At 35.9% G+C, this 25,547-nt stretch overlaps 1 protein-coding gene across 5 annotated transcripts in view; it reads left to right on the plus strand.

Moving 5' to 3' along the window:
* Nucleotides 1-25,547, plus strand: part of Mical (Molecule interacting with CasL) — a 169,710-nt gene that overhangs the window by 126,905 nt on the left and 17,258 nt on the right. For 3 of the 5 annotated variants that reach the window (XM_074182065.1, XM_074182073.1, XM_074182068.1), the window contains exons 11-20: nt 1,136-1,375; nt 1,842-2,169; nt 5,033-5,184; nt 5,257-5,381; nt 6,975-7,198; nt 7,253-7,418; nt 7,480-7,661; nt 7,735-7,797; nt 12,149-12,267; nt 21,965-24,772. In XM_074182065.1, the coding sequence (XP_074038166.1) occupies nt 1,136-1,375; nt 1,842-2,169; nt 5,033-5,184; nt 5,257-5,381; nt 6,975-7,198; nt 7,253-7,418; nt 7,480-7,661; nt 7,735-7,797; nt 12,149-12,267; nt 21,965-24,772 (4,407 nt within the window). The remainder of the gene's footprint in view (nt 1-1,135; nt 1,376-1,841; nt 2,170-5,032; nt 5,185-5,256; nt 5,382-6,974; nt 7,199-7,252; nt 7,419-7,479; nt 7,662-7,734; nt 7,798-12,148; nt 12,268-21,964; nt 24,773-25,547) is intronic. The other 2 variants (XM_074182075.1, XM_074182080.1) reach the window with 2 other exon arrangements.

Genomic DNA, 25,547 nt, shown 5'->3' on the forward strand with positions numbered 1-25,547 from the left:
CGTACATCCTATCGATATGCAGAAGCTATCTTGTTACGGAGGGAAAATTTTATGGAATCATCTTACTTTTCAATTATTTACAATGGCGATGCATAGACAATAAAAGTTTCCCCGGTAAGCATTTAGTTCTAACATTTAACATTGTTGCCGATAGCTCTCAGTTCAATTTGTATATGAGTTACCTTCAATTGAAAATTGTTATACTATAATCGAGTGTACTTAGCCCGCGAAATTTGAACATCCACCTTAATTTTTGAACAGCCTCGTAATTCTAACATTAATTTCACTATTTATTTTGAGATGGCTTGCCTTCTATACAGACATGAATCTAAATTCCCACTTCATGTGCCACTAGCAATAGCAACTATAGTTTTAGACTTCCCTTCGCCGCCTCGAATTTATTCAGAAATTTCATCTACTCTTATGGTGGTAATTTATTCAATCACTAACCATTCGAATTAAGGTCCGCAAAACTTAGCGACATTCAATTTGAACAGTCAACAAAGAATTTGCCAGCTGTTAAATCCTATTGTAATAAATAAGAGTTTTCTAACGAATAATTACAATCATTATTGTATCTAATTGAGTGTTTATTATTTTTATGCCCTGATTTTATCTTCATATTTATGTTTTCTTTGACTCTGTCGATAAAATGCACATCATACAATAAAGTATAGTTTGATTTGAATGATTTTTTCAGTCTCATAACAAATAAACTTAGGTTTTCTTTCTGATGTTTAAAGTTTTCAAATTAATGAGAAAAAAAGGCTGCTATTAGAAAAATTAAATAGGGAGAAATAATTTTTGGAGAAATTAATAATTTTTTCTGTAGAAATTGTTTGTGATCAAATGACGGACATTAAAAAAAATATTGGAACTAAATTTATATGTAATGTTTTTGTTTAATAATTTATTGCATCCCTCTATACCTCACCAAAGTACTAGTAAATAATTTTATTTGGTGACCATGGCAAAAGTGACCTTCTTCAACATAAATACTCATTGTTAGCCAGTTTTGTATAACATATGAAAGTATATATTCAAATTGAGTAATTAGTCAACAATTTGTATATTTTTCCAATCCATCAAACACTGGTGAGTATAAATTATTCTCAACAATTATCTGTACATAAAGGAGGATCGTCAAAAGATGCTGGAAGAAATCTCTTCTAATCGTGCCGACAGACAAAACCGAAGAAGGTACCAGAGGAAATTGCAAACAGAACAGTTTCTCAAAAGTATGCAGATGTTGCAAGCCAACGCCAAGCCCGATTCGCAACCGTTCGAAGACTATTCTATATTTTTGTATCGGCAAACTGCGCCAAAATTCGAGGACCGAGTCAAAGATTTAGAGAAACAGTTCACGTACATCCCCGTAAGCAGGCTGTTGTTGTGCTTGACTTGAGTGTAGCCTAAGAATAGTTTAACATGGTCTTGCTCTGTTGTGATTTACTAATATTCAGTTGTGGTTTTCAGCATATGCTTTCGAAAAATCTACTAGACAAAACAAATTTGAGTTTCCAGATTTGGTTGATTTTAACATTTCACAACACATTAGTTATGAATTTGATGCCGGTACTTGATGAAAATCCATATCAAAAATCATTATATGATAAGATTTATTTTGATTTTCACATTAAAAAGTTTACAAAACCGCCCCACGTGGTTCGCTATATAATAGAATCTTCAGGCGAGTGTATACTTGCGTGCCAGAAGAAGCTATTATACAATGAAGTGTTTCTTGAATACTTTAATAGAGTCATCTGAAAGTCGTTCTGAAATCTGAATCGTATACTTAATTTTTGTATATTCAACTTGTCCTTATTTGCTGTTTTACACAGGATCACGACAACAAAACATCAGGCCAGACGTTCCGAGGCGGAGGAAAAGACGAAGACTTGGCAGCTAGGATAAAAAGTTTAGAAAATAAATGGAGAGATCCGGTTCCTGTAGATAAGAAACCGAAAGACTTGTTAAGGGCTATAGGAAAAATAGAGACATCAGACTGGAATATTAAAGAAATCGAGAAGAAAATCCAAGAAAACAAGATGGGGAAACCTTCTAAAGCTTTTGATAGAGAGAAAGTTCCGAAATGGAGCAAAGAGCAGTTTTTAGCTAGGCAGACTAAGATGGAGAAACAACATCTAGATAGGCAGGATAGTGTAGAAGGTAGGTTGATTCAAGAGCAAACACTAAATGGGTACAATGATACTCACTTTGTAGTGTTCAAAAATTATTTGCAAAAATATTTGCTGAGGCAACAAAAATAATTAGTAAAGAAACTCGTTGAGCTAAAGGTATTTAATATGGTGTACTAGCCAATTAAGACAACCTCAAATTATGCAGAAAAGATTTTGAAATACTGTTTTTCAACAAAACTCTTGGGAGTCGGAAGCAGCCCATTAAAAAAGTGATAAGTTTATCCTGTTTCTTCCATAAAAAATATTCTTTGAGAAAACAAGTTAATGTATATTACTTTTCTAGAAAAGTTGCAGAACTGTTTGATAAACCATAAAAACTGCATTTTTCTTTTCAATAATAGCGTTTTCCATTAATAAAACTAGTGCACATTCATTGTATCTCTGTCCTCTCTTCTTTGATACATGGATAAAAGTTACACTGAATGCACACTAGCCGTACCAATAAAAACATCTATAATTGTCGTTCGACAAAAGATAACAAAAATCAAGTAGCATCGTCACCAGATTGTGAATAATATTTTCCCATTTCAAATAACTTTTCGATGTCTAATGCACATGCAAACTAATTGACTATTTCTGGGTTGTGTTCACAAAAAGCATCATCTCCCAGGTGGCGGAAATCTCCATACCTGAATATACTGAATTGCTTACTCTTATGTAAAATATACCAATGCAGTTCTTTTCAACAGTGTTGTTAGGTTGGGTTATAGATTAGTTTTTGATGAGTCAGTTTTTTTCCTCAACTTCAGAGTCTAGATTTGGTTAGGTTGGGTTGATTTTTGACCAAAAAATTTTCCACTCAACTTCAAAGGCTAAGGTAGGTAGTTTTTGATGCAAAATTTTCTCTCCAACTACTCAGGCTAGTTCGGGTTATAGATTAGCTTAGTTTTTAATGAGAAAACTGTCGAAAATGAACAGTCCCAAGCCTATAGAAAATGTGAGAGAAAATAGATCAAGACAAAATTTAAATATATCTTGGTTAGGTTACAGGTTAGATTTTGTTCCATCAACATTTAATATCTATTGTTCTGAGTCAAAGTGTAATTTACAGTTATAATTTTGAATTTTTCAATTTACAGTTATATAGTTATATGGATTCTCAGTCATAACTATAAATTTGAAAAATATAATTTTTTGTGGACATTGTACACTTTTGTAGATGCATGTACAATTACCATTTATTTTCGCAATCTGGCAACACAGCAACGCTATTGTTGCTAACCTCAAAAACTAGTATGATGACTAACTACTATTTCTTAGTTTCAAGCTGATTTAAAAGAAATTTTCTAATAAAAATTTAACTTGCAACTGATACACAGTAAACATGTGAGTGAGATAATTAAATCTATATCATCACGTGACTAGTAGGAATTGTCAGTCACAAACAGCGTTGCCATATCCCTGCATATATACATCTTGATGTCTAAGCTACTATTCATTCTCAAAGAATGATGTTCTAGAAATTGGTACAACTTGGGTTGTTTATTTTTTCCATTACTTTAATACACATTATGTCTGGATATCTAGATACTTTCCTTGTTGAACTATCTGTTTTTTGGAGTGAAAAAATAACTACCTATTTCAATAATAAAGTAGTCATTGATCAAAAATAAGTTTTTTCTTAGTATAGGAGAAATAAAACGTCTACCTGGGAATGTAGGGTGTAGATTTCATCGAGAGTTCATCTCATTTTAACCTACATAAATTCCCTATCTAATTTAGATTCGAATGGAAAATTAAATATGTGTTTGGATAACATATTAATAATATACCACACCTGGGCTTTTCCATTGGGACACTTGGAAACTTTGGTGTCGATGTCATAACCATATACCCATGATTCATCACCAGCTATGATCCTTTTAAACAAATCTGAACAATTTTTTGTCAAATTTCAGAAATTTTGAAACGAATCTAAATTACTTCATTCCAGAAATTGTCACGGCAGTTTTTTGCATTTTAAGATCTGAAACCAGAAAGCTCAGAAGTGTTTCGCTGAAATAATTTTCTATTCAAATCATCTAAAGGAACAATTCGTTCAGGCCAGTCTCAACACCCTACACAGTAGGTTAATGGACTGACACCTATCAGAAAACAACTACTCCCCTGGCTAATACCACGAAGGGCGTTGGATTATAACCAGTCTTCAAGTATGCCCACTGACTATAATCGAAAGATTTTTTTCCTTTTACGAGGAATTGGGCAAATTTGGATATGCAGTTGGTTACCTCGTTCACAGGCAGATGGAGCGACGACAAACCTGTTGTTTGTTGTAGTCTTCAGCTTAGTTTGAGGAATGATACTCTGACGGAATTCGATTTTCAATTATCGGAAATCATCGACTTTATGTTGATGATATACACTACCTTGCACTGACGAGTGGCCAAACAGCCCGAAACCGGTCTGCAAGTGTGTTCCAATAATTGAAAACCTATTGCGGCAGTTGTATTGCCAACAGCATATGCAGGAATAACTTCTGTGAAGAATCCTGCACTGACACCTGTCGGATATAATCCAACGCCCTTCGTGGTATTAGCCAGGGGAGTAGTTGTTTTCTGATAGGTGTCAGTCCATTAACCTACTGTGTAGGGGGTTGAGACTGGCCTGAACGAATTGTTCCTTTAGATGATTTGATTTATAGCCAGTCTTCAAGTATGCCCACTGACTATACGTGAAAAATTTTCTATTCTTTGAAGGAATGTAGGTTTCTATAACACGTTGACCTCAATCTCGGTACTGAGGAAAGCTCAAAGTATTCCTGAAATACAACACTATTTATGTATTCAAATATTAGGTTTTTGAAAACATTACTTATAAGAAATTGTTTTCAGCAAAATACGCAGATATAGACAAAAGTATAAAGAATTTGGATCAGAAACTGAAAGAGGGCACAGTAAGGGAACTGGGTACCAACAAGGTCGCAACCATAACTGAAAAATTGACAAGCAAAGTACCTCCTGATCCGAAACCAGTGGAGAAGAGCGTAAGTATTGAAGATTTCTGAAAAAATATATTCTGTATCTGATATCTGTGTCTTCTGATCAAAATTCAATAGGTACCTCGTCCCCTTCCTGTGTTACCTACTCAAGGTTCGGAAATGTGTCATTTTTGTGGGAAACGCGTCTATCTTATGGAGAGACTCTCAGCCGAAGGAAGATTTTTCCATCATGGCTGTTTCAAGTGAGTATTCAAAGTTTTTTATAGCAATGAAAAAATTTGAAATGGTATGTTAAGTAGCTCACCTTTCAGGCATATTTATTTCGATGTCGTTAGATAGAGGTAATCCATATGAATCTCTTACCATAACATTCAGAATTGAAAGACTTGAATTACACGCAGAAAACTAGCTGGAATAATTTTTCTGTATAAATTACTGCACAACAATGTGGATGATATGGAGGTGTTATGTCTCATAAAATTCTGTGTGTCTCATTTTAGAACTAGAAGTATAAAAACTTTTTACAGCTGACTGCCCAGAACTAATTTGTACCTCAAGTCACCTACCTTTAGCATTTGCAATAATTTCAATTCAATTTCAAATTTGTGTGATATCAATTTTGATTCCCTAGAATAAATTGTTGACACTGCATCTCAGTATTTCATGGAGAATTTTCAATTTTCTGGTATAGTTTTTTTTTATTTTATTATATTATAATTTTATTATTAATTTTGTATAATTGTAACTTTGTAGTTATAAGGACCTATGTTACTTGTTTAACATAATTAGTTAACCCTGTAAATGGTTTTTAACTGTTGGGTAATAAAGCTATCATTATTTGAAAAAAGAAAATATGAAGCAGTTGAAAAAAAATATGTTTTACTCAACAAACTGAAATAATCCTAAAGATATTGATAGAGAATTAAAAAAATACATTCGACACAATTTATATCTTCTCAACACACATTAACACTAAATTTGGTAATACCTATATAAAAAATCAGAGATACTGTGAAATATTTCAATTTCAGACCAATTCAGAGTTTTACCAACTATGTAAAAATTGTTTATTTTTGTTGATTCTTACATATAATATGAGACATCAAAAATTAAATCATCAATCTCAAAAGAATCTGTAAATGATTTGAAGTTCCCACGAGGTAGTGCTCTAAGTCCACTCTTATTTATTATATATCTCAATGATATTTATTACTTAACAAATAGACAATTGATTAAATTATTTGCAGATAAAACCTCATTATACATGTTGTATCGTAGCCCATAAAATAGTTACATTAAAAATACAATAAACGAAGTGTAAAGTGCAGTAAATCGAACTGTTGGGTATTTGCTAAGTTATGAGCTCTTCCTTAATGTAAGTAAAAGCAAAATTATGATGACTGCATTCAACTATGAGTTGAAAAACAAATTACAATGACATTTTTTTCTCAGTTTGATTCTCATTTTTCATGATGATCTACCATGTAGTAACAGCTACATATTCTTAGAGAAAAATATGAAAATTTCATCTGATACATTCACCATTTTAATCTGTTAATTTTGTTATCAAGATTTGTTAACAGTTTTAAACTTGTTTGTGGTGATATTTCTTTTTTAATTCATTGTATAGTGAATTGTATCACTCAAGCTTTGTACCATGATTTATTTCAGGCACAATAAAATATATCATCCTCATCATCATCATCAAAATTTTTATTCGTGTTTATACATTTTTTTGCATCTATTGCATCTATCTATTCAATTTAAAAGGGGATTTATACATTAAGAGAACCTTAATCAAAATACTACTACTGCATTTTTGAATCATTTCACAGGTGTCAATTCTGCTACACTCAACTTCGTCTTGGATCTTACGCATTCGATCGTGATGGACAGTACGGTTACAAATTCTTCTGTTTGCAACATTTCGGAATGGTTAGCATCGCGCCGACTGTAAAAGTAACAAGAAAACCATCCCAAAGGGTTCTCAGCGAACAAAAACGAAGTCCAGAAAAGAAATTGCCTTCGGGTATATCTGGTGTTGATTTGCTCGATAAAGGTACATACTTAATAATTTCTCTAAACTTGGAGCTTCATTTCGAGTTCGTTTCAGTACACACTCCAGAGAGAATTGAATTCTCGAACCTCTCCGTCGACCATATATCTTCAGATCAGGAGGATTCTTTAAGCCAAATGGATGAAGATGAATGGACTGATAAGAACTTCGGTGCTTCTTGCGCGGAATTGGATGACAGTGACGACGATTCTTCTAGCATGAGGTAGGAATCTGTTTATAGGTTATACTGTCACTTCATACCGTTTTCTTCTGTTTTTTTTCAGCGACACAGATAGTGACGATGAAGATGCTTTCGACGATGCTCTGGAAGAACCTGTAACTAAAGAAGGTACGATGAAATGGGCCGAACGCTGGAAGAACAGCTATTCCAGGAAAAAGCGGAATTCTGACTCGAACGAATTCAGCAGCAGTGATCAGTCTAGCTATTATGAAAATACTTCGGATGGTATGTGTAAGATATTTTACGAGTTTTTGACTTTTTTTATGATTCGAATTTTTATACTATTTTACTTTTTTAGTTATCAGAAAATTGCTTCTATTCAAACGCTTTATGAAACTTAAACTCAGATCAAGCAGGCGTAGTATGTATTTTAATTTTTTTTTTACTTATTGTGCTTGATGAACGTTGTCGATTGTTTTTTCTTGTGTTTAATTAGAGTATTACGAATCTATTAGACCCGATTTGACATGTGGTTAATGAAATTGTAACTGCTGTTGTGTCTACATTGTGTATTCTTTTTTTTTTAACTATCAACTGAAATTATTGCCAAAGAGTCATTTCCTGGCGATTTAAATAATTTGAGTCACCATTCAAATACCACTCTGAAGTATACATTTATAATATTGTTGTAAATCATGCCCTAAAAAAAATAACGCCGGCCGCCACTGGTAGCCATAGACCAATCGTGACGTAGCTAAGAGCGCGCGAATGTACGATGTTCCCTGCCGCTCTAGAAGCAGCGAGAATAATGCTTCCGATTTCGATGGAACTTCGGCGAAATTCGTACTGCATTCGATTACGATATATTCGAATAATAGTTGAAGTTTTAGTTGAAGTGTTTATTGTATTTAAAGTAAAATAAACATGCTTATCGACTATTCGAGCAGCTTCCTCAAAAAGGTCCAGTACCATTCTGTTATGTATACACTCCACATTCCCTGTTGTCGGAAAAAATATATCAATACAACAAATGAGTAAAGTAAGACTGAAAGGCAGATCTATTATTTGTAGCAGCAACTTTATTCTTCTCCGGTAGTTTTAGTGACCAGATTTGTTGTAGTTTGTGTTTATACTTGCCGCAGAGAGAGTTCTTGTTGTAGGAGACCATTTCATAAAATCAACACTTTACAAAATAATAATAATAATTGGTTTTCATTTCTCATAATTAGTTATGTTTTTATATAAATTACATTATTACTCAACTTATTATTTGGTAATTATGAGAAAACGCCGAAGATTAGATGATCAATGTATTTTATGAAAACTACATTGACCTGTAATTATTCTCAAGAGGGTTTAAATAAATATATTTTGATCTGGCTTTACCTAATCAGTATGGCAACATAATCAGTAAGCTAACCTAATCAGCATACCAACCTAACTTATGACACTAAATTCAACTGAAATAATAATAATAACAATTTATTTTCCCAAGAAATATACAATATTTATAGCAAGGAAATAAAACAATAATTCAAAAAACTAACTATAACGTAACTAAGTACGAACATAACACACAAAAAAATCGGAACTGAAACTTGAAAAAAAATGAATATACGTGTACATATACACACATATACATACATATATGTTTGAATATAATTGTCAACAAGAACATAAATGTACTCATCAGATAATATATCTAGACAAACAATAAATAATAATACAAACAATAATACAAATAATAATACAAATAAGACAAACAATAAATATTAATTCAGATTTTTTTTTCATTATATTTTTTTAAACATTCGGTAGCTCATAGTAAAATTTCATACTTTTATAATAAATCAAATTTTCCCCAATATTTGTTTTCATTTTCATTAATTTCAGATTGCCTGAATATCTTGTCAAATGGTTGTGTTGTTTACCATTGATTTCGACAATCAAATTTGAATGTTGAGCTTATTTTTTGCCAAATGAATGAAGGTATATATATATATATATATATATATATATATATATATATATATATATATATATATATATATATATATATATATATATATATATATATATATATATATATATATATATATATATATATATATATATATATATATATATATATATATATATATATATATATATATATATGAAATCTAGAAAGGTTTATGCAGTCAAGCTGCTGGAAAATAATTCCATGAAAATCAAAAAATAAATAGATAAGTACTCTTTGATCATTCCCATATTGATTTCAATTTAAGAGCCACCGGTATACAGCTGTTTCAGCCTATTGGGCATCGTCAGTACCGGGCAGGCGGTCCTCGATTGAAGACAAAATGAGAAAAAACCAAGAAAGTACTTGATAAAAATAGCTGCGTAAACGCAAGCGAAACATAAGTGGAACCACCTATTGGTGTGACACCCAAGTCAACTTGCCAAGTTGACTTGGGTGTCAATATACTAATTATATCTTCTATTTTCACTGGTTCGGTAGGATGTTATTATCTTTTAGGAGTGGCATTATTTAGATGAATTAAAATGTACCAATTCGTTTTTTGTAAGGATAAATTACAACATTAACATGGTAAAATTGAGTTTTTGTGTTGACTCGATTGTATTTATTATTATTATTATTATATATATATATATATATATATATATATATATATATATATATATATATATATATATATATATATATATATATATATTTATATATATTATAAAAATAAATATAGACATATTGCTTTGTATTCATTAAATAATTTTGAAATCAATTATAAATTAAACCTCTGATACCTATATTATGCATTATTTTCAGAATAATTTCATGGTCCACAGTATTAAATGATGTGTCACAATTTTTTCGTATTGTCCATCATGTAATAATTTTGTCTTTTCAAGATATTCAAACAATCTAGAATGTAATGATTTCTCAATAATTTTAGATAAAACTGGTAAAACTGAAATTGGTCTATAATTCGTCATTTGGTCTTTTTTACCTGCTTTAAATATTGGTTTTACTTTGTCAATTTTAGCATTATTAGGTACCAAACCTTTTGGTGCTGATTCTGATTTAACTTTTTTAACAATTTTTATGGTAATTCCATCGAATCCTGGAGCTTTTCTCGAGTCGAATATACTAATTATATCTTCTATTTTCACTGGTTCGGTAGGATGTTATTATCTTTTAAGAGTGGCATTATTCAGATGAATTAAAATGTACCAATTCGTTTTTTGTAAGGTGGTAAAATTGAGTTTTTGTGTTGACTCGATTGTATTTATTATTATTATTTTTTTTTTCACCGTAGTGTGCCCTCCCGATACATTCGGGAGGGCGCGCCAACATTATCAACCAATGACCACTCCCCACACCGTGGGGTAAGTGATCATTGGGTCCGAGAATCATGTGCCCTGAGCTAGCGCAGTGATCCAAGAATGACAGCCTTCTGCATCTGTGCGGCTAAGATTTCTGCCTTAGTGCGGCAAGCCGGTATGATTTTAAGATTCGAGAGTAGAGAGGACATCATTCCACCAAGGACTCCAATAATCAGAACAACCATCTTGACAGAGTGATCTGGATACAGTCTGCGGAGTTCGAAGAGAAAATTTCGATATTTTATCCGTTTTTCCTCCTCTTTTCTGACGATATTCGTCTCGCCAAGAGCTGAAAACTCCACGACAAATATCGTTTTGCTCTGGTGATCGAGGACTATATCAGGCTTATTAGCTTGTATGAGCCTGAGGATAGGGAACGAATAGTTCCAATAAATTCGGCACTTCTCGTGCTCCGGAGCGTAGGGCAACACCGGTGTTTCGTCAATACCGTAAGAGTGCCGTAGATGGTAATATAGCACTCTTAGGGCCGCGTTATGTCGATGGATATAGGCCGAGACCGCATATGCTGGACATGCTGAGAGCAAGTGCATTAGGGTCTTGGGCGCCTCGCGGCAGGCCCTGCACCTTGTGTCAGGAATCTCTATACCCATCACGCGACTGCGGTAGACTAAGGTGTTGAAGACACCATTCTGGCAATCCATGAAGCAAACGTCAGGCGCTTTGATAAACCAAGGTCACCAATGTTATTGAAGAAGACCCCATATATTGGCTTATCCTTGTGTCTCCGCAGAAGTAAGGTGATCTCTGCGGTTTTTATCTGAGCCTTTTGCTGAACGGGTTCCAACTCGGTGACAGAGTTGTGGTCACCTCGTTCAGTGTGGAAAACTATACCGAGTTCATCAGCTGCTCGGGCAGCTGCCCTAAGAAGAAATGCTCCGATTCCTGCTCTCTCATGGTCACAGACCATGCAGAGAAGGGGATCCAAACTCATGACGACTTTACAGGCTGTATCCAGTACCATTCTGTCATGTAGACACTCCAAACTCAAAAGTCCACGGCCTCCCTGTTGCCGGGGGAAGTACAACCGTGGAACGGACGATTTGGTATGCAAACTCCTATAGAGATGCATCATTTTTCGGGTTTTCCCGTCGAGTTATTACAGCTCCTCCCGAGTCCACTTCACTACTCCAAACGAGTAGAGTAAGATTGGAACGGCAATTATTATTATTATTATTATTAGATGAATGTAATTTTCTATGTCGAACAAATAGATCAAGTGCTAGATTGAGATATAATGGCTCAGCTTGAAATTCGAATTGTTTTGTGACTCCGTTTGAGACAAATAATAAATATCGCAGGAAATAACTGTTTGACTTTCACAAATAATCACTTGCAATAGCACCGACTGCATTTCTGTTATTTTTCAGAAGACGAATCTGATACCGCCACCGAAGGTGAGGAAGAGATACGAGCGCGCGAGTTGCGCAAAAAAGAAGTGTGCGTGGAACCTCCCATCGTTCATACAGACACTGGCACTGATACTGAGGTGAAATCATCTTTCAACTTGAATTCTCATTTTCCTGATATAATATCCAATCATAACCGTCTCTCAGTCGGAGACGTTCACTTGCACAAATCTTCCTCCGCGGATTCCGCGGACTTTAATAGCGCAGAATCCGGCGAGTTAGATTTAAATATGAACAAAAAACATTTCAGCGGCGGTAACGTGGTTGTCGGTAAACTTACCATAACTAAAAGTAGTGGTGATGAAAAATCCAGCAAACCTAGCGAAGTCCACAAAGCAAATCCTTTAACGAAAAGCGTCACGTCCGGGGATCTCTTGATTAAAAGGAACTTTGTCCTACCTCCTAAAGAAAATAGGAGAATGTTCGGCGCTGAATTCGTTCCCAAGTTTCAGTCTCCCGAGCCTGAACCGTTGTTGATCATAAAAAGAACCCCGAGCAAACTATCGTTACCTAAAGAAGTTGGCAAACCCAAAGTGGCCGTGAACACCAGCAATTTGGACAAGAGCAAATATTTCGGAGTCGTATCCAAGAAACCTGTACCAAAGAAAACCTTGCAGAGGTCTGAAACCATCGCGGCAACTCCAAAAACCTTGCTGGTTAAACAGCAGAGCTTACCAGAGACTTCGGAAGAGAAAAAAGACTTGACGACATTCAACTTCGAACCAGAAGATTCCGACTTGAAGGAGATTGACGACTATATAGAAAATCTGTTAGCAAACGAAGACGAACTACACAAACCTATAGACCCTGATAAGTATGCAATGCCCGTAGAGGAAACCCAGGGTGAAGAAGAAGAGAAAGCGTCTAGCAGCATCGAAGATCTCCTGAAGGCTCTCGAAACAGAAACCAAAGACTCGACTATCGAAAGCGAGAAAGTTGAGGAAATGCCTTGTGAGAAAATTGAGGACTTGCTCAGCTGGATGGAAGGTTTAGAACACCAAACAAAGGACCGTAAAGTGTACAGGTCCTTTAGCGACGTCAAGTACAAAAACTTGGAGAAAGTTTTGAAAACGCCTCACTTATCGGAATGCGTGAATAAGATCCCCAAGAACAATCTGTCCTTTTTCGAATTACATCTCTCAGGCAAAGGGGTGCCCAGGGAAAACAGCGACAGCGACGAAGACATGCCACCAAGAAGGGTAGATCTGAAAAGATCAAAAACAGAAATTACATTCAATAAAGGCAGTAGAGTGAGAAAATCTGTCAACTTGGACGATATTGAGAAGGTTGATATAAAGAAAATGCTTAAAAAATTTGAAACTCCCAGCGAAGAACCTTCTCCAAAGCCTGTGCCTACCCTCAATATCAAAAGAAATTCATTCACAGACTTTAGATCGGTTCGAACAGAGAAAGATGAAAAATTGGCGAAAATATTGGACAAATCTTTCAAAGCTAAACCAAAACCGATCAAAAATACTATAGAGAAGTTCGAGAAAGGATCCATGGAAAAGAAAGATGTTCCCGTTGAAAAGAACACTGCTTTAAATAGTCAGAAGCCGAAAGGAAAACCATTGATAAACAAAAAAAAGAGCATCGATGAGTATTCTTTCGATAAATTGGAGCAGTTTGTCCAAGATACATTGAGCAGCATCGGAGATAAATATGAAAGTGGTCCATCCCCAACAGGAGACCCAGTTGAAAACAAATGGAGCGCCCAAGTCACTGTTTCTACTGTACTGAGCAGTCCAGAAGTTGAAACGCCTGAACTTCGTAACATGGAGAGTGAACCAGCTCAATATGAAATGTCTAATAACGACATTGAAGTATCCAATATTATTGATGATCTTGATAGCAAAAAAGATGAAGAATACACCACTTCAAAAGATCCCATAGTTTTTGATAATTTGCCGGGTAATACTCCTATTTCAGAACAGAAAAGTTCCACATCCTTGATTTCTGTTGAAAATGATGTAGTGCTAAATTGTATTTCAACAGTCAATGACACAATATCAACAGTTAATCCCACGATAACAAGTATTCCCATAATTTCAACTGCTGACAGTGCAGTAATAGTTAGTGACACTATATCAACCATTAACCCTTTATTATCAATAGATAACGACACAAAATTGAAAGATAATCCTACGGCATCAACAGTTAATCCTACGATATCAACAGTTAATGGAACAGTATCAACAGTTAATCCTATGATGTTGATAGGTGATAACCCAATATCAACAGTAAATGATAATATATCAACAGCTAGTCCAATGATATTAGCAGCTGATAGCAATATGTCAACAGTTAATGAAACAATATCAACAGTTAATCCTACAAAATCAACAGTTCATAGCCCAATATCAACAGTCAATCCTGCATTATCAATAGTTAATGATACAATGTCACCAGTGAATGTCACAATATTACCAGGTAATGACACCATATTGACAGTTCGAAGCGAAACTACAATTTCTGATGGAAAATCCCAATTGGAGAATACTATTTGCGAACCAGTTTTGTCTTCATCCAATGAAACGGAGAACGTTCTCGAGAAACCTCTCATCGATCATTCATCTAACATTGAAGATAGTTGTCCTCATATTGCACAGTCTGCAAATATTTCTCCTGTTGATGAAACCTCTTTGTGTATCGATTCCACAGTTTCTGATAATTTCCTGGGAGTTTTAGTTGATATTGAGCAAGGCGTTTCAGATATTAAAAAAAGTTCTGAGGACATTTCAAGCTCTCGTACTGACACTCCTCTCAACTTTATGAAGGCTGTTGTAGACTCATCCGACAATCCTGAAGAGTCTTCAGAGTCATCAGATGATACTATTTCGGATTCAGAAAGTTCTGATAGTGATGAAGATTCTCAAAATGATGACTTGGAAGATCCGGTAAATAATGATACTGAACCTGCTAAACAAGAACCAGTTTGTTTGGAGCAAGACATGCATGCAGAGGCTCATTCCAGCGGAATTTCTCCAAAAGGTAACATAACAGGAATGCCTGATGTTTCGAATTCAAGTGTAGAATTTGATAAACAAAGTTCTATGGAGAAACAAAATGGTGAACTTGGAAACACGCCTTTGGAATCCGGTCAAACTCAAAATCCTGCAGAAAACAGCATGAATGTTACACAAATCGTCGAGAAAATATATCCAAAAGTTGAACCTATTGAACTTTGCGACTTTGACAAGCAGGATCGTCCTTTTGAAGGTCCATCTCCTACTTCACGGGTAGAAAACTTGACAGAATCTACTTCGAACAAAAATATCGAAGATTTGTATGCTAAAGTTGATAAAAAGTCAGCGAGCCACCTTCATTTGGAAGGGGAAGTTTCTACGAATTCCTGCCCACCGCAAAGACCTCTGAGGCAGAAGTCTCTAGAACGCAGAGCGAGTAATTTAGAAAAGCCACAGGAACAAATGGAGGGTGATTTGATGACTCCTTGTGCTCCGATTAGAAGGAAACGCTCTACGGCTGCTTCGCCAATACCTATTAGAAAATTGACAGATGAAGCTCCTCCTACTGTAAAAAATGTATCGCCCAAAGATGATAAGCCAAAGAAGGAAGTGGTAACTTCCTTTTATATTCCGAAGCCGCAGACAGTTGATTCTAGAAGTTCGAGTTCATCTTTATCTTCCGGGTCGCAAGGCAAACATAAGAATAAAAAGAAAGATGAAGACAAGGACTGTTGCATTCAGTGATTAAATTAGTTTTTTTGTAATTTTCTAGTCATTTTTTACGTTTTACGGGTAGAAATATTCTGCGTTTCATTTCGGATTGAAGTTAAAATTTAAGAGATTTTATTGATGTTGACTTCCGTCGATAGTTTAAAAAAGTGTTGGATATTTTAAAAGTTTAACGCCGTGTTTTTTGTTTAAAAGCTTTTTGTTCATTCTAAAATGCATTCACCGAATCATATCGGGTCCAGTATTTTGTAGTTTCGATGATGATTCTGCGACCCTGGTTAACAATCACGTTAAAGCAATGGTAGATGAAAAGGTAATTATAAGAGTGGGCTGGATAGTTGATGTATTGCACTCTAATCCATTGCTAACGTGAGTGTTGTAACATATTTTTGTTATACTGTTTACCATATACAAGGTGTTCATGGTCTGTATACAAAATTTTACGATTTGAAAAAATAGAGAGATAGAGATTGAGACATGGGCACAAAGCTTTCTTGAAAAATATCACAAAATAATATAGGGCACAAGAAAATATTAAAATCAGTACTATCTGTACATACGAAACACAAGGGTCCCTTTCGGATGTTGTTCTTCATTTATGTCACTGGCTCAGTCCATGTTGACATCAATAGTAAATTCACCTTTTTCGATTTTTTTTATAGAAAAGATATAGCTGTTAGTCTGCTCCATAGTCGCCTCCCATGTTTGTTGAATAATTTTTTTGTTCGAATCTCGGTGACCTTTTGAGCATACTGTTTTGGGTTCCACCCTGTTCGTATCTCAAATTGAATGAATAAATAAACAACAATAACAATTAAAATTTGTCTGATAGCATCATTACTGCCATGAGAAGAATGAAGGAATGTTGCAAATCCAATCTTTTATCCTTCAACAAGAGAATTAGATACTGCTATTATGAGATCCGTTTGCCCAAATTGTGACCCATTAATGTTAGGGAATTTGCTTCTGTGGAAACTGCATCCAATTTCTTTTCAATAGACTATTCCCGTTACAAAAAATGAGCTATCAGATTTTTATGCAAGGCAACAGGTTCATGCCGTAACTTTATTTGTGGAACAAAAGATCCTAACCTTGGTATGTCTTTATTGTGGAAATTTTGTCTTATCCACAAAAAAATATAAAAATCAAATTGAATATACCACCATAAGTCATTAAATCGACACAAAAAGCAATCATTATTCATTTTGTAGCTTGTATATGTACATTTATGCATTTATTGTCATAGTCGTGTGTATTTATGTTTAGTTCGGCTTAATATTGCTTTGTTCATGTACTCTCTCTATTTGTCTCGTTACACATATTCGGATTTGATTTTAATTTGAATGGCTAGCTAGACATGCGCCGTTACCACATATTGAAATGGCATACAGATTAAAATAATTTTATGGCAAAACTATGCGTCAAAAAGCAAAATGTAACAAAGTTTTCTGTTCAGCATAACTTGATCTATTTCTTCCTATAACTATATAACCATAAACACCTTGTATCATACAACCTTAGTGTGATCCTGAGAGCCCCTCAAAGAGGTTATTAAATCGACGTATATCTCTTTAGTTATTTATGGCTTCATGATCACACTTAATTCATAATTTTCATTGCATTGTCTTCACTTTTTATTCAAGTTTTGCTAATGTTTTTATGTCTGTTATGTTATTTGCCAGGAAAATGACATCTAAGACACAGTCTCACAAACTTTTTAATGAGATCCGTGATTAATGTGGGGTGAAATTGGAATTAATTTTTCAGTTGGAACTAAGACATGTTACCAATGCCTGTAAAAACTGAATTGGAATCAAAAACTTCGAACAGTTACTGCACTTGACAACTGACAAAGGAATACTATCTAAGAGTCAAGATGGATAAACCTCTGGTTCATTCTGGATAAACTTATGATTTATTCTTCCACTCGATTTTTTTCGTCAAAAGCACTCAATGCACAGAATAGAATTCTGTCACATTTTAGTTGGACATTAATGCTCACTAGCAGTTTAGTTTTCCAGGTTGTATTGTGATTGGCTCGTCAATTAATGAATGCAAAGGTTATTACGTTACATTCAATACAAAAAGTAAATGATAACTCAATTATGCTATATTCTCTATTAGTGCTGAGATTTAGAAGTCTCTCTAAGTTTGAATGTATTGAGAAGTGTACACAAACGTCCACTATAATTCATAGAGATTTCTGATCTTGCTGAACTCGAAAGTTGTACTCAGAAAATATTTTACATAAGCGATAATGAAGTATGAAGGATTATTTTTCAACATTGAAAATATCTGCATTTGATCCATTATGTTCCATTACTGTGTTGCCGAATGGTTCTGTAAATCAAATATACAGGGTGTTCCTTAAACACATGCTAATATTTAAGGAGGTAATTCTTTGACCCATTTTAAGGAAAAAACGTCCTATGGACGTATGTCCTAAACGCCTTAACTTTTGAGATACAGGGTGGCAAAGTTTTCAAAAATAATCAGTTTTTTAATAATAACTGAGATAATTTTGTAGACATCTTTGGCATATTTGGTACATATGTTCCATGCCTCAAGGCGCATTTTCTGATGTACAATTTTCTTAATTTTCTCTGCCAGTGGCGTACGTACGAGTTTTGAAATGTATATTTTTGGCGAAAAAAATACTACGCCACTGCTTTATCTTGAATTAAAAATTATTTTTAAAATCTCCGTACATTTTTGAGCACATTTGATTTGCTGGGTTTTCTTTGTCCGACGCCTGGTTTTCGATCAAAAAATTAAAAATCGCTTTACTTAAGGATAAATTCCTTAAAAATCTGATGAGGTATCGTGCATCGACTGAAAGCAAACTAAGAGATCAGATTTGTTGCAAAATAATTGAGGATCTAAAAGGTATTTGTTTGTTGTCAGATGCACTGTTCTCAATTAAAATTACGTCATAACGCAGCACCGCTTAATAATTTTTGAAAACATAAATTTAGTTATCCTGGAATAAATGACGTGTAGCAGAATTTATTTACTGCACCTCTTGGAAATATGGAGTTTGTCGATATGTGATTTCTTTTAAAGATTAAAAGCAGAAAAAACAGCGTACCCACCATAGCAATAAAAACCGAATTCTCTGTATGTACAAACGTCAGTAGCTAATATTGATGTTGGTTTAAAGTAAGGTGTTGGTGTTAAAAACTGTCACAACGCGTTTTGATTGATTTTGAAGTGTTATTGAAGTTATTTTGGTAGTCCGCTGTTTTTCTGAATATCAGTAAATATGGTAAATTATACGAATGCGGAAATGGCGCAAATGCATTACGTATATTGCCTTGTCGATGGTAATGCAACAGAAGCCAGGCGCATTTATCAGGAAAGATATCCTAATCGTGCCTTACCAGATAGCCGAACCTTTTCAAATATTCATCTTCGACTTGGGGAAACTGGTAGTTTCAAGAAAGGGACTCCGGAAGGTAGACTTCGTGTAGTAAGAACTCCTGAAATTGAGGAAGCGGTGCTGCAAGAAATTGAGGAACATCCTGAGACGAGTACGAGGAAGATCGCTAGAACTCTGGATATTTGTCATCAAATTGTTTGGCGTATTTTGGTTGATTTTTTGTTATACCCATACCATATTTCAAGAGTGCAGGCATTACTCCCCAGAGATTTTCCACAGCGTGTGAACTTCAGTCAGTGGTATCTACAAAGTATTGCACTAAATCCGCAGTTTGAGACACAAATTTTGTTCACAGACGAAGCAAATTTTTCTCGGAATGCCATTCAAAATTTCCATAACAATCATGTTTGGGCTGAAAAAAATCCCCATGCAATAACCGAAACCCATTTCCAACACCAATTTTCGGTTAATGTATGGGCAGGAATTATAGGTGATCATCTAATAGGCCCATTTTTTCTACCAGGACGCCTTGATGGTCGTTCTTATTTACACTTTCTCGAAGAAGACTTACCTGGGTTATTGGAAGATGTGCTACTTGCGTTAAGGAATCGAATATGGTACATGCACGATGGCGCCCCTGCTCATTTCAGTGTAATTGTCGGAAACCATTTAAATACAGTTTATCCTAATCGTTGGATAGGTCGCGGAGGACCTCAGCAATGGCCAGCAAGATCCCCCGATCTCAACAGTTTAGATTTTTTTTTATGGGGTCACCTTAAAACTCTTGTGTATAAAACTCCCGTTAATACTTTAGAAGATTTAAGAGAGCGAATAGTTGTCTCGTGTGAAACTATACGAAATACGCCGGGAATATTTGAACGGATGCGTAATTCCATGCGTAGAAGGGCGGAAGCATGCATACTAAGTGCAGGTGGCCACTTCCAACAATTTTTATAATCAGTTTTGGTATTATTACTAATTAACAAATTTGTGCTATTCGTTTAGACTTACTGTCACAAAATAAATTAGGGAATTGGTAATGCGTTATGAAGCAATTTTCAGATTCTCATTCATTTTAGAATTGATCTAATTTCTTAATTTGCTTTCTGTCGATTTTTATTTTTTTGAGTGAAAATCATGCGTCGGACAAAGAAATACCAGGAGATCAAATTTTCTCAAAAATAAATGAGGATTTTAAAAATGATTTTATTTTGAAAAGAAAGCATTGGCGTAGTACTTTTTCCCCAAAAATATTCAATGCGAAACCCGTAGGGATGCCACTGTTTGAAAAAATACAAATTTGTGTACATCAGAAAATGCGCCTTGAGGCATGGAACATATGTACCAAATATGCCAAAGATGTCTACAAAATTATCTCAGTTATTATTAAAAAACTGATTATTTTTGAAAACTTTGCCAGCCTGTATCTCAAAAGTTAAGGCGTTTAGGACATACGTCCATAGGAAGTTTTTTTCTTAAAATGGGTCTAAGAATTACCACCTTAAATATTATCATGTGTTTAAGGAACACCCTGTATAACATTTTGTTTTAACATTTATAATTTTTCACATATGCAGTATCTTATCTAATGCTGGTGCATTTCCAAATGTAAACAAAGTTAAAATTTCATCACTAAATTGTGAATTGGTACACTTTGCATCATCGCTTATAGAAATCTGAAATTATTTAGTAAATTGAATTAATGAATAAATATTTTATTGTTCCAAGAAACCATTAAGTCCGTCATACATTGGTTGATTATTGTTCAAGGCAAACGCCATGCCAATTCAAAATGTATGACGCCCTTGTGTGCTTGCAACTTCCAATGCAAGTCATGTGAATTAGGAATGCAGCTCTAGACGTTTTTATGCTGATGAACACAATACCAAATCGAACTTTATAAATCCCCACTGTAGACTTGTAACCTCAGCTCCTAACTTGATTTATGTGTTGGTTGTAATATGAATACAATTTAGAGAAAGCAAAAACACAACACAGGTTACTACTGTGGCAAATTAATGAATTAACTGCCTTAAACAATTACAAACTAATTTATTTATTACAACACTTAGCAATTAACGCTTCATTTATTTCCACTATTCGAATTTCTTGTTTAGCCGCTCGATTCACTTTCTAAACTGCCCTCTTGGATCGGTAAAGATCAATCAACCGGCCAGAGTCGGCTTCAGATTCGTTACACAAATATAAATTGATCAGTGGGTTGTACTGTCAGAAGACCAGGCTTGCATATTGCACGAGAATGGCTTCTATTACATTTTATGTTAGGCACGCATCAAATATACAGGCACTCAATGAAATTAGATAACGAAAGAAACATAATTTTGAATATGAAGTTTTCAGTAAAGGGTTAAATTGTAAATCTGATCTTAATATATAAAAATAAATTGAGATATGTATTGACATTAATGTATTATATAATGCTTTTTTACTTTCACCAACTGAAAATTGAATCATAAACTACGACTTCTAGCTCATCGAAACGTACAAATGTGAAGAGACATTTGTGACTGACTGATTTTTAGTTTCAATTTTACCCCACCATTATCGACACCAATGACATCTGTCTTTAAATGTTTTTGTTTTGACCGATTGACTTTTTTGCCACTTAAAACATTAACATGCTTTGAATAATGTTCGCCGCCCACCGCCGAATCAACCTTGAATCTCGTATCCGTTTTCCAGATCGTTTCCGACGAAACCAGTTCGGAATCGTCCAGCGAAATCCACAATTCCGCAACGGAGATCTCAACCGACTCGGAGTTCGCTCAGGATGATCCGACACCGACCAGAGAGATCCCGTCCATCGTTCTGAACGACTTCCACGTGACGAAAACGAGAGGCAGCGGCGGCGCCCCCAAGAGAATTCAGGTGACGACCGGCTTCCTCCAAAGACCTTCGAACGGCAAATCTAGAAAGCCGAATATCGAACTAAAGTTGAAACCTCTAGTACCTACTACACCCATCACAACCACCGTTAAAAAACCTGCACCAGTTTTGCTATCACGTACCGAGGGTTATGCTTTGAATCGCACCCAGAGCACGGGGGGCATCGCGGCTAAGGTATCGCTTGAACTTAAGAAAAAGTATTTGTTAGGGGAGCAGGCGGCGGGCAGTATACAGAAATCGGGCAGCGCGAGCACTCTGGACACGAAGTTCAAGAGTTTTCACACCAACATATCCGACTGTCAGAAGCTGCTGAAGCCCGCTACGGAGATTAGCGCGAGTATGCAGACGTTCTGCAACATCCTCAACGAGCGAAAGTCGCCAGTACTGTCACCGCAATCTTCCGCGGTTAAACTACCCGAGGCGCCGAAAGAAGAAGTTCCTCCAGTCGAAGCAAAGTCCGCGGAAGATACTGAGGAGTTTGTGAACGTATCCCTAGGTCGCCCTCGAAGCCCGGTTCACGAAACATCTATCATCGTGCCCCAGATCGACTGGAGCAAGAGCCACCAAAGTCTTTCCTCGGACAGTTTGGCATCTTCGGACGACGAGGCAACGAAACCCGTACCACGCGTCGAAATTCACACCGTCAATGACGAAGAGCCTAACGACGACTTTGTACCTGACTCGCTATGCATAGATAGCAAAACCACGAGTGTGGAAAAGTCGATAAGCAGCGAGAAAAAGGCGCTAAATCAGCCGAAGCCGCTCCCGAACTTGGAGAACCTATTGCCCGAAATTCACAACTCGCTGCACATCAAATATAAGAAGAAGGATGAAGCAATCGAATTGCCAAAACCGGACACTAAGTCGCTCAGCGGGGTTAGTTCCCCAGAGTCAGGGACGGAACAAGCCACAGCAGCCTTGACAGAGACAGAGCTTTCTGATTGGGCCAGAGACGAACTAGCATCCGACGAATTTGAATACGCCTACTTCGAGCCCGGTGTTCAGGAATCCGGGAAGATTACAAAAGATAAAGATGTGAATGAGCTGAAAAACAAAACGATCATTACGGAGGCTATGAACAATATCCTTTCCGGCAATTTAGACAACATCGAATTCATGGACACCGGGACAGAAACTAGCAGCGACGATGGGGTAGTCGATAGTCAGAACGGGTATGTTTTGTTCAAAAACGACTACGAGTTCACGGAGGACAGCCTGAGCCCGAACGTGAACGATATCGTGGAAGCGGTAAATATCGACGCCGATAAAGTCCTGGATAATTCTCAAGCTCTCAAGAATATCAAACCAAAGGACCACGAAGAAGACAGTTTGGTTGTGGTCGAAACGGGAACTACTACGGAGGAAAACACTTGCAGCGACTCCACCGTGAGGAACGTTACCGAAATAGGCGCTGACCAGCGTATGATTCAAGACAATAAGGAAATCATAAAGCTTTCGTCGGCTGATACAATCCCGGAGAAGAATAAGGAAAACCTGGATGCCAACAACATCGAGTTCGAGGAACATTGCCAGCGGCTGCAGTCGAGAATCGAGTTTGGAAACGTCAAAGACTCAATCGATGTGCGAAAATCGAGGAGAAAGAGCAAGCCGGATTTGATCCAGGAGGATGTTGGACTTCAGTTAGCGATACCGAAAGGCGTTACATTGAATTTAACTCCTACTCATACCCCGGATATTTTGTACAATAAAGAAATACTCAAGAAAGAGCGTGATACGAACCAGAGGGTTGTCCAGGAAATGGTTATGAACAGGATGAAGGCTGAGAACAAGTCGCTAGAACGGAAAAGGAGAAAGAATCCGCTCTCTCCTTTCGATTTGACAAAGTCGGCCACTACGGATTTGGTTTCTCAGATAAACTCCAACAACCTGAATAAGAGTGTAACCAGTGGATCCAGTAACTATAATACTCCAGACGTGCTCCTTTCTACTAACTATCCTCTGCAGAATTCAAAAACAGTTAATGTAGTTGGTTATAAGGTAGAGACACCTGTAGATAAAAAAGAGCCGGAAAAACAAGTTTCCAACCCCGAACCTGACACGCCTAAGGCCCCGCCCAGGCAGCACAGATCAAGTTCCGACACTCTCAAAATAACAGACAAGTCGAAACAGACCGTCAAACTGAGAGACAAGGAGATCGAGAATCTCAACTCAGCCGAACCAGAGTTGTCTGTGATAACCCCAGTAAAGAGAAATTCCTGGCTATACTCTAACACGCCGATAAAGAAGAACATCTTCAGGAGAAGCCAAAGTGGCAGCTACGAAACCAATCACTCACCTCGAGCTCCGGTTGGCGAAGACGTTACTAATCTATCCGCTAGGACGAAGTCTATACCGGATTTTCCTCAGAAAATCATACTTGTAGAGCAAGATGGTTGTGAGAATGAGAGGGACAAGATTTTCAAATCCGATCCGAATATTTTAGAATCGACCGGAGGTAAAAGTAAGAAGAAGAGCAAGGACCGCGAAAGGCGCAAAAGCATCACAAAACTGATAACTACCCTTTTTACAAAGAAAAGTCCGAGTTCAGGCAGTTCGAAAGGGTTGTTTTCGAAATTGTCACCCACCAAGAAGGAAGTTTCCAAGGTAAATATCATGATGGAATTTTGAAGTTGATGAATTGAGCTAAATTCTTTTAATATTTTGAGGGTAGAGAATAATTTCCTTATTTTTTCTTCAACGACAAGGTCATCTTTTTTTTTCAATCAATTCATCAATTTCGTTCTTTCATTTTTTGTCGTTAATTTTTGGATTTTGATGGAATTGAATCTCAAACGCAAAGAATCCTGAACGCCTCTTTTATTGCTAGAATTTTCACTGTGAATATATAACAGCCTAATATTGAATAGTAATTTGTTTTTTTTTACCATTCCATAACCAGTTTGTCTTTTTCTAGAAGAATACAGCTATTAAAGTTTCAACGTTTCTATGAATTTTCAAGTCATCCACAAATAGTAAGGAGATGATGTAATATATTTCACAAGACCTTTGATAAATCAAATAAATAGGAGAGGCCCTAAGTTGGATCCTTGCGGAACTTCTGACAAGGCCGTGAAAGCCAGATTTGATGACTTGCAATTTGTTTATAATTCTTCAGGTAGAGGGTCAAAACCACTCCTGGATCACTATGAATTGTGGAATCGAGTGTGAGACTTTGCAAAATATGTATAGACGATATCCACTTGATTACTGCTCTCTAAGACTTCAGGTATGAATTGAGTAACATTGGTCAGATTACTGACGATAGATCTTATTGTTACACAGAGAAAGAAAAACACTTTCACTTTATTACTATTGCCTTGACAGCTAATCTGAGAACACACTGGGAAGTCGTTGTTACAAAAACCCTCTCACTCTTCTA

The sequence above is a fragment of the Leptinotarsa decemlineata genome, unplaced genomic scaffold, assembly GCF_025532065.1.
Source record: "Leptinotarsa decemlineata unplaced genomic scaffold, Ldec_3_MD MMD2_P_RNA_scaffold_2, whole genome shotgun sequence".
In the NCBI taxonomy this organism is placed as follows: domain Eukaryota; kingdom Metazoa; phylum Arthropoda; class Insecta; order Coleoptera; family Chrysomelidae; genus Leptinotarsa; species Leptinotarsa decemlineata.